We start from the raw sequence: 15966 nt of genomic DNA on the forward strand, positions 1-15966 counted from the left end.
CATGCTTACTCAGTTATTTGTTATGTGAAAGTCCTATGATGTCTATGACAACTGACATCATACCCTTTTATGCCCCTACATGGAGATCCCTGTCTGTAAAACCAGCCACACCGATATGGGCTGTCTTGGCCATCTGTCTTGGCAATATATGGATTCTGTTAGTGTGGTATGTGGCCGATGTGGCCTCCATATATGGGCATTCCCATATGAAGTCCTGTTAGATATGGGCTTAATATTGAAGACATCAGGGAACTCCATATATGGACCTTGTCATACATCTTGAATGTATGACCTCAGCATCAAAGGCTGGATTGGGGTATGTCCCTGTGACAAACTATTATCATGTCCACTGTCCAGGGGTACTTGTACATCAAGCTGCCTCACAGAAACAGGACATAGACTCGCCCTATGAGCCTCAGGGCTGGGCAAGGCTTACTTATTTCCATCAACATTGGAGTCATTGGAACACTTTGGTCCAACAACCCAGCATCTGTGATAATGCAGGGTAATGGGATGGGATTTCAGTCAAAGAACTTGTAGCTGCACTGCTCTATACCAACAACCTGAGGGGCTCGGACAGTGCGAGCATGGCTGTGAAGTTTGCGGACGATACTGTTCTGGTGGACACCTCAAACTGCCCTGCTCACTTTGAAGAGGAAGCAGAGAAGCTCCACCAGTCGTGTGAGGAGCACTACGACCAAAGAGCTTCTCATAAGCCCCCGGAGGAGGGATGATGACCTCGACCCTGTTCTCAGCTGACACTGGGTGGAGAGCTGGTGGAGAGGGTCAGCAGCTACAGATATCTTGGGACCACTATTGACAGTGAGTTGACTTTTAATGACAACACACAGGCCATCTTTTCAAAGTGTCAGCAGCGGACCTACCTCCTACGGAGGCTGAGATATATGGATGTTGCCCCCCCATCCTTTGCAGCTTTTACATCTGCCATATAGAGAGCCTTCTTACCTTCTCCTTCCTGGCTTGGTAAGGGGCTCTCTCAGAGGCCAACAAGGCTAAGTTACGGAGGATAACCTCAGTGGGGTCTAAGCTCTGTGGGATGCAGTGCTCTGCCCTTCAGCATCTCTACGACCAGAGGGGAGGTTGGGGTGACCAGAGATTTGGCTGGCCCCCTTTAGTAACTCTGAGGACACCTGGGGGTCCCAGACCTCCTGTGGAAGACCCCTGGTATTAGCTACTAATTTTTGTTGTCAGAGCCCAGCTACAAACAAAGCTTTTATGCTTCAATTTTGATCTAATTTGACACTGTTCTGGAGCAGGAGCAGAGCAAGGACTGTAATGAGTACTGAGATAGGCTCAGGGGTCATTCCAGGGGGCCCAGGTGAGGAAAGACCCCTACCAAAAGTCATAAAGGTTATTCTGGCTGCTTCAAAAGTGCAATATATGGACTTTTAAAATGAAAACAACTCTAATATTAAGAGAATTGGACATTAACTGGCTGACATACTGTTCTAAGGTCTAAGGTCCTAAAATAGATGACCCCCCAGAAAAGGGGCAGGGGTCAGGAAAATCTGACACCCATCATTTTCTGACAGTTTGGTCCCTATAAAAGCCAAAGCAGTAAAAAAAATAAAAAAATAAGTTCAGCGAAACAAATCATTACACTATGTAGTAACTCTGAGGACCCTCTAGGGGTCCCGAAGCCCCTGTGGAAGACCCCTGGTATTTGCTACTACTCATTTTTGTTTTCAGAGCCCAGCTACAAAAAACATTTATTCAATTATGATCTAATATGACATTTTTCTGGAGCAGGAGCAGAGCGATTACTGAGATAGGCACAGGGGACCGTCTGGGGGGTCCCAGGTGAGGAAAGACCCCAACCAAAAGTCAGAAAGCTTATTCTGGCTGCTTCAAAAGTGCAATAAATTAAATCAGAATGTTTTAAAACCTACAAAACAACCCTAATATTAAGAAAATTGGACATTAACTGGCTGGCGTACTGTTCTGGGAGGCCCCAAACTAGATGACCCCCAGAAAGGGGGTGGGGGTCCTGAAAAGTTGACACCCATCATTTTCTCATAGTTTGGACTCTGCAAAAAAATCAATTTTAGCACAAAAATCCTACGGAAGTACACATCGTACCACACTAACTCCGAGGGAGGGACTTGTGAGGGAGAGAGAGGCACCCGTTCAAGTAGACACAATCTCATTATTATGTTGCTCAAAATGTGCACTTGCCCGGTCGGGCAACCCAGTAGCACAATTCACCTGCCCGACCTTTTTTTTTTTACTTGCCCGGGGCAGTCGGGTAACCGCTAGTGTCAATCCCTGTGTTCATCTATACAATATTTTCAAAACCCATGGGAAAAAGAGCAGATCTACAAGCTCACAACACATGGCATCACAGCACTTCCTGAGCTTGTATATCGGCGCTATTCATTGAAAGACAAAGTATATAGGTTTTAAGTGGTTAATTAAATATTATAAGTTATTAAACTACCGTATCTATTATTTACAGTATATTATATTGTGTTCATCTCCACAGAGAGAGACTCAGAACCACACCTGAACAGAAGACATCCAGTCAAACCACAAGTGAACAAAGTAAGACTGGACACATTTTACACTAATTAACATTTCATATCAATTCATGAAATGTTTAGCAGAAAACATCTTCAGACTAAATGTCCACATTGTATTCCTGTATCAATGTCCAAATACTGATGATTAACATACATTTAGACAGAAACAAATGATCCAATGATATTTATGTATCTGTTTTTTCTTTCTTTTTCCCTATTTTTTTATGAATTGTAGATTTTCTGGAGGGTATGTAAAGTTATAAATTAACTTTAAATTGTTTAACATGTCTTAATTGTCTTCTCATAGCAGATGTGAGTGCGCAGGAGCATTTAAAGGTTTATAAGATCGGTTTGAACCGTCTTGATCGTGTGACATACGTCACTGAAGTGCCTTCCCTCAGCAGCATCTACACAGAGCTCTACCTCTCAGCGGGATTGAGTGAAGGGGTTAATAACCAACATGAGGTCTGGCAGCTAGAGACAGCTTCCAAGAAGACCCTCCATGACCAACCAATCAAATGCTGTGACATCTTTAAGCCCCTCCTCCTTGGCAGAGATAAACCCAACAGAAGAGTTCTGACCAAGGGCATCGCTGGCATTGGAAAAACCTTCTCTGTGCGTAAGTTCACTCTGGACTGGGCAAGGGGTTTGGAAAATCAAGATGTCATTCTCCTGGTTCCCTTCTCATTCCGGGAGCTGAACCTGGTCAGAGATGAGCAGCACAGTCTTCTCTCACTGATCCATCGTTTCCACCCAGAATTAAAGAAGGTCACAGCAGAGCAGCTCGCTGTCTGGAAGGTTGGCTTCATCTTTGATGGTCTGGATGAAAGCAGGTTTCCGCTGAAATTCGAGAACATTGACATTGATTCTGATGTCTTCAACAACAATGACATTGTTTCTGATGCCACAGTGACATCATCAGTGGACTTGCTGTTGACAAACCTCATCAAGGGGAATCTGCTCCCCTCAGCCCTCCTCTGGATAACTACCAGACCTGCAGCAGCCAATCAGATCCCTCCTGCCTATGTTGACTTGGTGACAGAAGTACGAGGCTTCACAGACCCCCAGAAGGAGGAGTTCTTCAGGAAGAGATTCAGTGATGAGAAGCTGGCCAACAAAATCATCTCACATGTGAAGACATCAAAGAGCCTCCACATCATGTGTCACATCCCAGTCTTCTGTTGGATCACCGCTACGGTTCTGGAGGACATGTTGAAGACAGAAGAGACAGAAAAGCTGCCCAAGACCCAGACTGCGATGTACAGCCACTTCCTGTGGGTCCAGACCAAGAGGAAGAATCTGAAGTATGACGAGACACACAAGGTAAAGAATAAAGACAAGAAAAAGAATCCAAACAAGAGACAGAGAAAGAGGCAACACCAGAGAAAGAATCAACAGCAGCTCATGGAGGCGGACAGGGAGGCTCTTCTGAAGCTGGGCAGGCTGGCGTTTGAACATCTGGAGAAAGGTAGCATGATGTTCTACCAAGAAGACCTGGAAGAGTGTGGTCTTGATGTGAATGACGCCTCGCTGTACTCAGGAGTGTGCACAGAGATCTTCAAAGAAGAGACTGTTCAATCTGAGAGAAAGGTCTACAGCTTTGTTCATCTGAGCATCCAGGAGTTTCTGGCTGCAGTCTACCTGTTCCACTGTTACACACAGAGGAACATGAAGGTACTGAAGACATTCCTGGGAGTTGATGTCAGTACCTTGGATGACTTCCTGAAGAGAGCCTTTGAAAAGTCCTCGGAGAGTAAGAATGGCCACCTGGACCTCTTTGTCCGCTTCCTTCATGGCCTCTCACTGGAGTCCAACCAGAGTCTATTGGGAGGCCTTCTGGATCAGACAGACCACAGTCCAAAGAGCATCCAGAGAGCCATCGACAACCTGAAGAAGATGAATGATCAAAGGTTCTCTCCTGACAGATGTATCAACATCCTACACTGTTTGATGGAGATGAACGACCACTCACTGCATCAGGAGATCCAACAGTACCTGGAGTCAGGGGACAGATCAAAGACACAACTGTCTGAGAGCCAGTGTTCAGCTCTGGCCCACATGCTGCTGACGTCAGAGGAGGTTCTGGATGAGTTGGACCTGCACAAATACAGAACAACAGGAACCTGGGCGACATCCAGACTGGTCCCAGCTGTGAGGAACACCAGAAAGGCTCGGTTAGTAGTCATGTTCACAGAAAACGTATTAGAAGAGAATCAATCTACCATCACACCTAACACTATAAGTAGAAATGATGGTGGATGTAAAATGTCCAATAATAATCAGGTCTCAAATAGTTACTGGTGGTATAGTGTTTATGTGCAAATAAAGCATATTCCCATTAACTATTTCACTGCCTATGACGAGCGCTCGTCACGTGTCGCTCACTGCCACGGCGAGCGCTCGTCAAATCCTGATTTGAGCCATGGAACAGCTGGTGGGTGTCTGTGGGCTGTGAGTTGCCATAGCAACGACCGTACACGTAGCCTGAAGTCATGTCACACACACACACACACACACACACACACACACACACACACACACACACACACACACACACACACACACACAGAAGGTTTCCTTTTCCTTTTTGAGGCCCTGCATCTACTTTTATCTGCTATGTGTTGATCTTGGGTGAAAGCAAGCCACATTCCACTGGCTCTATCTTTGCACTTTTCTTTTGACACTAAAAGACCTGCAGGCGTCTTTTTACTTTTTAAAAGAACTGAGCGGATGGAAATAATGGAGGGATGTTATTCTATAAAATCTCAACGGTTAGTGTTTTGCTGGCGTTGAACAGACAAGATGATTAGCTTAGCTTTGGCAGTAAAAGAGAAGATTAATACATTTTAATTGCCCTCTATAACTAAAATAATAAATACCTTAAATATTGTATTCAGTTTAACCCTCTATAATTAGAGGTTAATTATAATCTCTGCCACGGCGGCTCCATTACAGCAGTTTTCTGTGTGATCGTTGACGGCTGTGAAAAAAACAGACTTACAAGCTATCAACGCACTGCGTCATTGCGTGTCGACAGCTTACACATCTGTTCTTTTCGGCACATTTATAGAGATCTGGTGGTCCGGGGACCACCAGATCGGGGGACCACGTTCAGTGCAGTGCACATCTTATACCCATACCTACAGTCTGTTGGGGGGGGGGGGTTGGCAGAGCAGGCTCTGACATCTATTTCCAGTACAATTTCAAAATAAACGTGTTGAATGATCGATAGTATAAGAAAGGCTCTTGTTTTGAAATACGCTTCTGCGCACCGTTTATAGAGGAAATGGCTTTCAATGAACACCCCATTTGATGGTCGTCCCTGTGCGACATGATCGTGTGTCGTGGACTCGTGGTGAAAACAACGCAGGCATAAGGAATATACAAAAAAACACCAAGACAAGACAACGTAGGCTATAAAGGCATTAAACCGCGTCCTCATCCTCTTGGGTCACGGACTAAAGAGTTTGGGAACCATGCTTGCTGTAGACAGTGGTGTAAAGCAGTGGTTCTCAGTGGTTCCCTTTTCAGGCTGTGACCCCAAAATAATCATATTTTAACTGGGGACCCCCCCCCCCCCACCCCACCCTGATGAGCACTAAGAGTTGAGGAATTACATTTTGTATAACACGGTTCTATTGTGAAAATAGCAGATCTACATGAGGCGTCGTGAGCGTGTAGATCTGCTATTTTCACAATTCCTGCCACTGATATTTGACAATTTGGCCGATGTTTAATTTGTCATTTTAGAGGTATTAAAAGGTCCTTAAATTGTCACTTTAGAAATGTGTGCATCAATTAACGAGTATACTCGTAAATGGCAATAAGTGTTAAATTAATTATTTCTGTGGACTTTAAATCATTGTTTCATTTAATGACCTTCCTGTCCTGGCATTTGACCTTTTTGCCCTCAAAACATTGAACACCAAAGGTCAAGTGATCTTGACCCTAGAATGACAAAACTCCTATGAACATAAAATAACCATTACAGACACACACACAACAACCAGTTCAATTGTTCACATTTTGGCACCCCTGACAATATAACCCTCACCATGTGATTCATATTTGGGGTTGATTGATTTTTTTCATGATTTTTTGGGGGCATGTTTTCTTTCTCATAATACATTAACTTGATCTAATCCGTGTTGATCTCTGTTTTGACCTATTCTACATTTACAGACTTGTTGGCTGTCGACTCGAAAAGCCAGATTATGAAATTGTGGCTTCAGCTCTCAGCTCCAATCCTTCACATCTAAGAGAATTGGATCTCAGTTATAACGACGTGGAGGATTCATTCATGGAACTCATCTCTGCTGGATTAAAGAGTCCACATTGTGAACTGGAGATACTGAGGTCAGATTAATTAACCAGCATTATTTAGATTACTTCTGTTTTATTATTTATTGTTTTATTATAATAAGAGGAGTGTGCATTAAGTTGACATCATGGTATCCCACACTGACTAGAATCATGATACGGTCAGAGTTTGTGTTGGTTAGTTCTCACTCTGGCATCACATCACAATGATACGGTACAGTAAATACAATATGTGATCCATCATGGCTGCTAGGGAATTATCACGTCCAGTTACACAATCATTGAGTGTCAAACTGGTGTAAACACAGACTGGAAGGTTTGCTGGTTCCCCAGCCCACCAGCACCAGCAGTCTGTTGTCTGTTTCATTTAGTCAATAAGGTTGATATCATGGTAACCCACACTGACTAGAAACAAGAATATGCTCATACTGTATATGGACTATGGAGATCACTGATATAATCAATATTAAGCCAATAACTTGGAATGCCCATATGTGGACATATTTTGTGAGTCTTGTGTGGTCTATAACAGGGGTTTTCAAACTTTTTGACGCAGGTCACCCCTGTAAATAACCTTTTCATCCACGGCACCCCTGAGTTACACTGTTAGTTTTTAGAATCTTACATAAGCGACGCAAATATGCACATCTTTCCACCTGAGATACGGTAGGCTACGTCACAGAGAAATATCTGTTTCCATCAGAACAGACTTAAAATAACTTTATACTTGACATTTAACCACTTGAACCCCAGCATCCCTATTCTGGGGGGAAGGTTCACCAAAAAATAGACGATCTACAAGCTCACAACGTGACACGTTGTGAGCTTGTAGATCTGCTATTTTTGGTGAAGAGTTGGCTGTATGGAAAAATAACTCATCTACAGTGCAAATCAGGTGTTCACATAGTGAAGTGATATTAATGTTGTGATATTGCTGAATTCCAATTATCATCAAATAATTCTGAGGCACCCCTGGACTGCCGTCACGGCACCCCAGGGTGCCCCGTCACCCACTTTGAAAACCCCTGGTCTATAACGTAAGACATCTATGATGTCAGACGTCATACAGTTAGCTTACCATGATTTATTTCATATTATTCATGCCTGCCTGTTCTTTCATCTCTTTGGTCCCTCCTCCAAAACTCTGATAATCAATCCAGATATGTAATCTTTAATTACAGACTTGCTGGCTGTAACATCACACAGACAGGATTTGACATCCTGCTCTCAGCTCTCAGATCTAATCTTCCCCATTTGAGAGAATTGGACATCAGTTTCAACTGCCTGCAGGAGTCACAACTGGAGCAACTCTCTGCTCTACTGAAGAGTGAAGAGTGTAGACTGCAGATCCTGAGGTAAATAAATAGTGTGTTTTCTCTCTGTGTGGATCTCTACTTGAACATCAACAGCACTTTGTTAAATATGGATTTCTCTGCAGGTTGTCAGGATGTGGGCTCACAGAGGAAGGCTGTTCTTCTCTGGCTTCAGCTCTGACCTTCAACCCCTCCCATCTGAAACAGCTGGACTTGAACTTCAGCCACTTAGGAGGCTCTGGTCTGAAGAAGCTCTCTGCTGCACTGGAGACTCTGAAGTGAGTAGACTTGGACTGTGTCCATGTTGGTTAGTGCAGTGTTTCCCTTACAATGTTGAACTGGCTGGCCAGGTGGGCCTTTCATTTTTTATTTTTTCAAAATTATAATTCAATTAAAAAATATATGTTTAGAGTGCTTTTCAGGTTTTGTCCCTTGGTTCACTTTATCAAAGTCAGTATGGAACTCTGTAAATAAAAACTGCCCATCGTGTTCTAGGAGAACAGATCTTTAGTGTGTGCTGTATGTAGGTCATTCCAAGAGGTTTGGACACTAAAACAAAACACTGTTTTTTTTACCAGTTCAATCTTTACTCTGGGACAATTAGAGCCAGATGATCATTTGATCCTGTATGATCCATGGTTCTATTCATAGATTTAATATACAGTGATAGTGTGCCAAATATGGAGGGGGGGGTGTGTGTGTGTGTGTGTGTGTGTGTGTGTGTGTGTGTGTGTGTGTGTGTGTGTGTGTGTGTGTGTGTGTGTGTGTGTGTGTGTGTGTGTGTGTGTGTGTGTGTGTGATATCAAAAGGAACAGAACTATGTCAGGTAGTGGAGACAGTGTGTTAGACAGTCAGACATTGATTCATTGTTGTTCTATTTCCTACAGTGTGAATCATTCAGGAGAACACTGGATTAAACCTCAACTCCTTACAAGATGTGAGTGTCTGTCTGTCTGTCTGTCTGTCTGTCTGTCTGTCTGTCTGTCTGTCTGTCTGTCTGTCTGTCTGTCTGTCAGTCTGTCACATTGATGTTTTATACACTGTTTTATACTCTGTTGGCCCCTCCCTCCCTGTATTCAGAGGATATTATAAAAATCCTTCACCAATGTGTTTTAAAGGTGTTTAGTAACATAACCTAAACATTGAAATTCAACCCTCCTCCAGGGCAGTGGTTCCCAAACTGGGGTTCGGGACCCCTAGAGAGACCATCTAAAACACAGTTCAATCAGTGTGTGAAGTGGCAACAGGCTTAGCTCTTATTCAGCAGATAAAAGGTGTTCAGAAGTGTGGTGTTGCTGACCACATCCATAGAGGGGAGAGGGGGAACAGCCCAGGACCTCATGCTCCCCTCTACCCAGGTGAGGTGCACCCTATAGTCCTGCTCCACTCCTCCACTCCATCCAGGAGGACCGCTGGAGGAACCAGAGGACCTCCAGGTGATCTGGACTCCTGAGGAGCAGTGTCTCCTAGGATTCAACAAACTAATAAAGATACTTTTTAATTTGACACGCTCCCACAAATATAGATTCTCACACAAAACAAGGCTTTGTGACGAGCAGGAAAAGTGGGCGTGGCTGTTCCCGCTGCCCTAGGGGAGTTCCAACCTTTTGAAATGTGTTACTAGACATCTTTACAAACACATTAGTGAGGAAATGTCTTGAGAAGGAATTTATTCCATGTTTGGACATTTTTCTGTCCTGACAACCAGTGGTGGACAAAGTATTTACTCGAGTAAATACTCAAGTATAAAAAAAAAACTTTTTTTTTTAATTTTGTATCAATGTATTGTTGTATTGAAATGAAGAACATTTCACCCAAAATAAATGCATTAAAACAGAACTGTCTAAATACAGTGAAAGTAGCCGATCTACAACCTCACAACGTCTGTCTGTCTGTCGTGTTTGTTGCATTGCAACATGTTGTGAGCTTGAAGATCTGCTGTTTTAGAATTATGAATACAGAATAGGTTCATTAGGGTTCAAGTGGTTAAGTAGACCTTCAATCAGGAACTGATTTTAATTAATAAAACATTATTTTAATGATATTTATTTTGTATGTTAAACACTTAAACCCACGTCACTGACTGGAGTTCCTCAGGGCTCCGACAAATATCAGATCTACAAGCTCACAAGCACAAATGGTTCCTCAAAGAACCTTCTTTGAACCATTAACCATTTAAACCCTGCGTCCCAATGTTGGACATGTCTTAATACGTTAACATTCATCGTAAATAGCAGAGCTACAAGCTTACTACATATCGTGCTACGACACGTTTTGAGCTTGTAGATCGGCTATTTTGGAGTGTGGAGGGAGAAACTGAGCAGACCAAAATATAGAGCCCTGGGAGACACCGGTCGATGAAGGGTTAAAGTGGTTGATTGGTTCTTTATAGCATTGGTTCTCAAAGTGATGTCCGGGGACCCCCAGGGGTCCTTAGGGGGTTTCAGGGGGTCCCCAGCAAAATGTTTAATACAGCATTACACTCATTTGAACCACTTTATCCATGTTTTACACGTTGGCTATTTAACACATTTAGAGCTATAAAACATCTGTGCTCCAAACGCGTCACTTCACGCCATGTTTGGAGCTTGTAGATCTGCTACTTTAGGTTCTTTTGTGTAATGCTGTAGTATGATTCAGTAGGGGGCGCTAACTCAGGAAAAATCACAAAAAGTTAGAATCTGGAGAAAAGAGTTTTCTGACATTCCTTGTTGCTAAATTTAAAGATCTAATCTAAAATGACACAGATGTTTTATAGCTCTAAATGTGTTAAATAGCCAACGTGTAAAATATGGATAAAGTGGTTCAAATGAGTGTGATGCTGTATTAACACATTAGGTCTGCAGATCTACAAGATCACAGCGTATCACTTGGTGCCGTGCTGCGAGCTTGTAGACCTGCTATTTTTGAAAAAATTATGAAAATATGATTAATTGATGTTTGGAAAGTGTGTTTGTGTGTGCGCGTGTGTGTCATGGACTCCCATCTGAAAAGAGTTTGTGGCAGAGACTCCGCCTTTCCAAGATATTATTTTGAAAATAGATGATCTACAAGCTCACAACACATTGCGATGCACCGCGTTGTGAGCTCGTTTATTGTCAAATATATACAGTAAATGTTTAAAGTGGTTACACTGATTTTGGTGCTGTACATGAATGTGGGGACCCCCTGGAACCCCCTCAAGGACCCCTGGGGGTCCCCAGACCCCACTCTGAGAACCACTGTATTCATGATCTATAAATCTGTCCCAACATTCATGTTTAAATGTGCATGCCAAAGTTACATTCAACGCTGATACAATTGTGTTAATTAAAGACATAATAATAATGGATTTTTTTGTGAGGGTTATTCTGTGCGCACGCACGCACACACGCATGCACGCAGGCACGCACGTCCAAATGTAGTTGTGTTCAACGGCCCAATTCCAATGTCATACCTGCACCCTCACTGACTTAAGTGACGTGAATGGTAAATGGTGCATATAGCGCCTTTATCCAAGGCCCTTGCACAGAGATTGTGCATTACATTCACCCATTCACACACACATTGGTGGAGGAAACCATGCAAGGCACCAACCTGCTCACCGGGAGCAACTAGGGGTTCAGACAGAGTCTTGCTCAAGGACTCTTCCACACTAACTCTTGGGGAGTCCGGGATCGAACTGGGAACGCTTCAGGAACCCTCTGTGTTCTAAGACTGCAACTCTACCCCTGAGCCACTGAGCCACTGCTGCCCCCTGCTGACGTCAGCTGGTAAGTCCTTGAGGGTTCAGGCTGCAAGGACTCCAAATGTTAGAAAAGGAATGGAACAACACTTTAGATGAGTGTTTCACACTTTACATCACATTTAAAACTCTTTACTGTCCTTATTTACAGTCATTGCTTTAAAGGTTGTGATTGTTATGATTATATATTATATTTACATAATATTTATGTTAATCTGTTCATTTTAATTTCTGTTTATTGTAACAGTTCTCACATTGTTTTAGTCTCTGCGGTTACCACCTGTAAATAATTCAAATTAAATATATTTATGTCATATTGCAACAATGCTATGGCTGCCGTGGGAGTGTGGGATATCCCCATCTGTCCATATTTGGTCATTTGCATCATATGGAATCCCCTGCAGTCCTGGCAGGAACAATGGGTTGGCAGGAGGACGTTATCTGGATACGATATAGACAACGTTCGTATAGAAACGTTTTTTTGCCGATAATACGTTAAGGGGTTTTCAAAGTGGGTGACAGGGCACCCAAGGATTAGGATTTGAAATATTCAAAGACACATTTTCACGATTCTTCAAAAATGGAATATCTACAAGCTGCGCTGTGAGCTTGTATATCTACAATTTTTCAAGAGTTAAAGTTGTACCATGTAACTTTTTTTATAAAACAAATCTTAAAATTGTCCTAACTGTTAAATCGCTAAAGTTTTAGAACACCCACTCCGTTATTTTCAGCTTCTGAAGCCTTCTCTTTATATGTTTTCTATGAGCCGTGAGGGGGGGAGAATTTCGCGCCAAAATGACGTAATCTGCATCATCTGTATACGTTGTGTATACGTTGCCCAATCACATCGCCGATCATGCACACATGGTACACTACCGGCCAATCACAGCTTATCTGCTCTGGTCTCCAGGAAGCGCCTCCGCTTGGCTACAGTGTTTACCATGAAGGATTTTAACCTCTTAATCCACAAATCCTGGCCAGAAAATTACGTTCTACCATGCGTTCTACCCCTCCACGGATTACTATCGGTCGCGGTGGTTTTGCGGCGCCGCTCCGGTGGTCCGCGGCGGTGGTCCGCGACGACTCCGGCCGAAAAACGGCCGAAAAAAGCAATACCGCTACTGACCACTAGTTGAACTTACACAGTATAGCTTTAAAGCACACAATAATGCATTCCCAGTCTAAATGGGTTAAACCCCCTCCCCTATGAAGAACATTAATGGGGGGCCTGCAGTGAATCCTTGTACCCAGGGTCCAGAATTTGGTGCGACAACCCAAACAGCTGAGGTGGGAGCAGTTGCACAATCTATATCTATGTAAAGTACCTTGGATGAAGGCGCTATACAAATGCACCATTTATAATATAAAACACTTATATTGTGTGGCAACACCAGGGAGCTAAACACCCCCGGTATACTGTACTGCATCCCTGAACACCAGGGGTAACGGAGTACATCAATGGGTTGTAATAGATTTTTATAAAACTGTTAATGTATGTGCAATGTGTATCTGTCACCTTTACCTCTGTAAGTTAAAGTTACTTGACACAAAAAGACTGACTCAACAACAGCTGTCTATCCAGACAGTTGCTCCGCTCTTACTCCGACGTCATCAGTGCATATATGGAAGACTTCTGTAAGAATAGACCTGCATGTCCTTCACCTATTCTTGTCACACTGTCTTGTATAAATAAGACACTGCCCAGAGAACGGGAGCGACACTAGCATGCGTGTTGTCTCAGAGCTCTTGATTTTGGTGTTAAATAAATATATTGTATTCATTGTCACTCTACCTTGTGGAAATTACATTTCTATATTATATTATATACGATCTGAACATTTACATAACAGGGTATATGCTTCAGTCAGTGCCTAGGCCGGACTTGTTTTCCTTTTTTCCACCAACCTTGGTCTGGCTGCACTAAGCAGAAGGCTGGGTGGATTGAAGGGTTGTTCATTCTTCATTTTAACCACATGATGGCGACAAATAACCTTTATTGTTGGCCATCGACTGCCAACAATGTATTGGCCTCAGCCTGATGTATTGGGGCATTCTGTGTGTTTATTATCAAGTGTAGTAATCCTGTTTCGTTGCTCATAAACCTCTACACCGCAAAGTAGACAACACACCATGCAATTTACCAAGAAAATCCTATACCATTCGTATGTCTTGTTCAAATTGAAAAGGCCCTTGCTTTCGAACTGGGGACGAGCACTAATGAAGCATTACATTTTGTATAACACGGTTCTATTGTGAAAATAGCAGATCTACATCACAATTTCTGATTATAAATATTTGACAGTTTGGCCAATGTTGTGTCATTTTAGTGGTATTAAAAAGTCCACTCTAGAAATGTACATAGGCCTATACCCTCTATACCAGGGTTCCCCAACAGGCGGCCCGCGGGCCATTTGCGGCCCGCGGGGGGCTACTGTCTGGCCCCCAACAACCCCCATAATAATGGTGGTATAAGAGCAGCAACAATACTAGTTTATCCTTGTTGTTGGGTGGAAACCTCGTATCTCCAAATGTGTATGTTCTTTCGCAAAGTAATGCCCTGCTTCATCGTACAAGGCCGTCGCACAAAAGTAGTGAAAACAGCAGATCTACAAGCACACACCGCCTTGCGGTGCGAGGCGTTGTGTGCTTGTAGATCGGCCGTTTTCACTAGTTTAAATCATTTTTAAAATGATAAATGCAAAACGAACGGTTTTGGACATACAAGATTTTCACCCGACAACAACGATATCGGAACTGTCGCTGGAGTAGCGGGAGCGCCAACGTCGCCCCAAGCAATGCTGTGGCCCTCGGCTTGGTACCCTAGACATAATTCGGCCCTTGGGGAAAACATATTGGGGAACCCTGCTCAATACACTTAAACTTTCTCGCCCCCCTAGTGGCGAAAAAAAGAACCTCGGGAACTCAGATTGACTTAAACTTTATGTTGGTTTGTTTACTGTTGAGTGAGGAAAAAATGTTCCACATTTTCATCTGGGGACCCCCCAAAATAATTTGGGGACGGGGGTCCCGACCCACAGGTTGAAAACCACTGTCCTAGAGTAGCGAGACAGGCTTACATATAGACTAGCGGATCATACTATTCATTTCAGAGGGAAATGAAGCAGCAGCCAGATAGACGAGGTATAGCCTATATATAGCCTAGCCTACAGTAAATTGCATAACGATGTCAAAGAAGACACAATACAGAATTAAATGACATTTATAGCCTACAGAGTTTTAGAGATTGTTAGTTCTTTGGAAACAATCAGCCTTTCCAATGTGGAACAGGCTGCTTATTGTGAAATAATCCCAGTTCCATAGACGCAGTGTTATTACTTATTAGAGCTGCCTGCCTCTGCTACAATCTGTTCCCAGCAGTAGCCTCTGGATTGTTGAATTCATTATGGGTCTGCTGTTCTGATGCAACCAGGAAGCAACGGCCAGGGGCGTCACAAGGGGGGGGGGGAAGTGGGACTGAGTTACTAGGGCCCAAGGTGGAGGGGTCTTAGTTATTTTATACTTAATAGCTATTGGAAAAATAGCAGATCTACAAGCTCACAGCGTGGCACCGAGTGCCGCGCTGCGAGCTTGTAGATCTGCTATTTTTTTGAAAAGTCGTGAAAATGTGTGCAAAATCTTTGGATATATGTATTTGTACGCATACGTTTGTAACTCAAATTTTGCTTCTGGGGGGGGGGGTCCCTGGAACAACATATTTTGAGATGGGGGTCCGTGGCCAAATACATGTCATTTTGGGGGTCCTTCACATGAAAAAGTTTGAGCATCACTGACATAAAACTTGTACAGGTATATCTGCTATTTTTCAATAGTTAAAAGCACATTCATGGGGGGCCCGCATGTGAATCCTTGTACCCAGGGCCCAGAATTTGGTGCGACACCCCTGGCAACGGCAAAACCTCCTCTGAAATGTCTCCCGAGCTCCGAGTGGCTTTTTTTCTGGCTTACTTACTGTAACTATAAGTATCAATGCTGCATTGTAGGAATGCTCTAGTCAGTAGGAGATCATTTAGCGACCTACAACCGGGTCGCGACGTGGTCGGTAGTT

General features: G+C 43.2%; 1 protein-coding gene and 1 pseudogene across 2 annotated transcripts in view; both read left to right on the top strand.

The window, feature by feature from the left end:
• The window catches only part of LOC308308742 (NACHT, LRR and PYD domains-containing protein 3-like), a 178418-nt pseudogene that overhangs the window by 19051 nt on the left and 143401 nt on the right, over positions 1 to 15966 (top strand). The gene's annotated exons all lie outside the window — the stretch shown is intronic.
• LOC308308432 (protein NLRC3-like) lies at positions 588 to 9626 on the top strand (the record flags this gene model as incomplete). Its single annotated transcript, XM_080753848.1, has 7 exons — positions 588 to 681; positions 2848 to 4714; positions 6723 to 6882; positions 8151 to 8215; positions 8299 to 8451; positions 9061 to 9110; positions 9532 to 9626. 7 exons carry the CDS (start codon positions 588 to 590, stop codon positions 9624 to 9626), a joined length of 2484 nt encoding a protein of 827 aa, XP_080609974.1.

The sequence above is a fragment of the Nannobrachium achirus genome, assembly GCF_963921795.1.
Source record: "Nannobrachium achirus genome assembly, chromosome: 23".
NCBI classification, from domain to species: Eukaryota; Metazoa; Chordata; class Actinopteri; order Myctophiformes; family Myctophidae; genus Nannobrachium; species Nannobrachium achirus.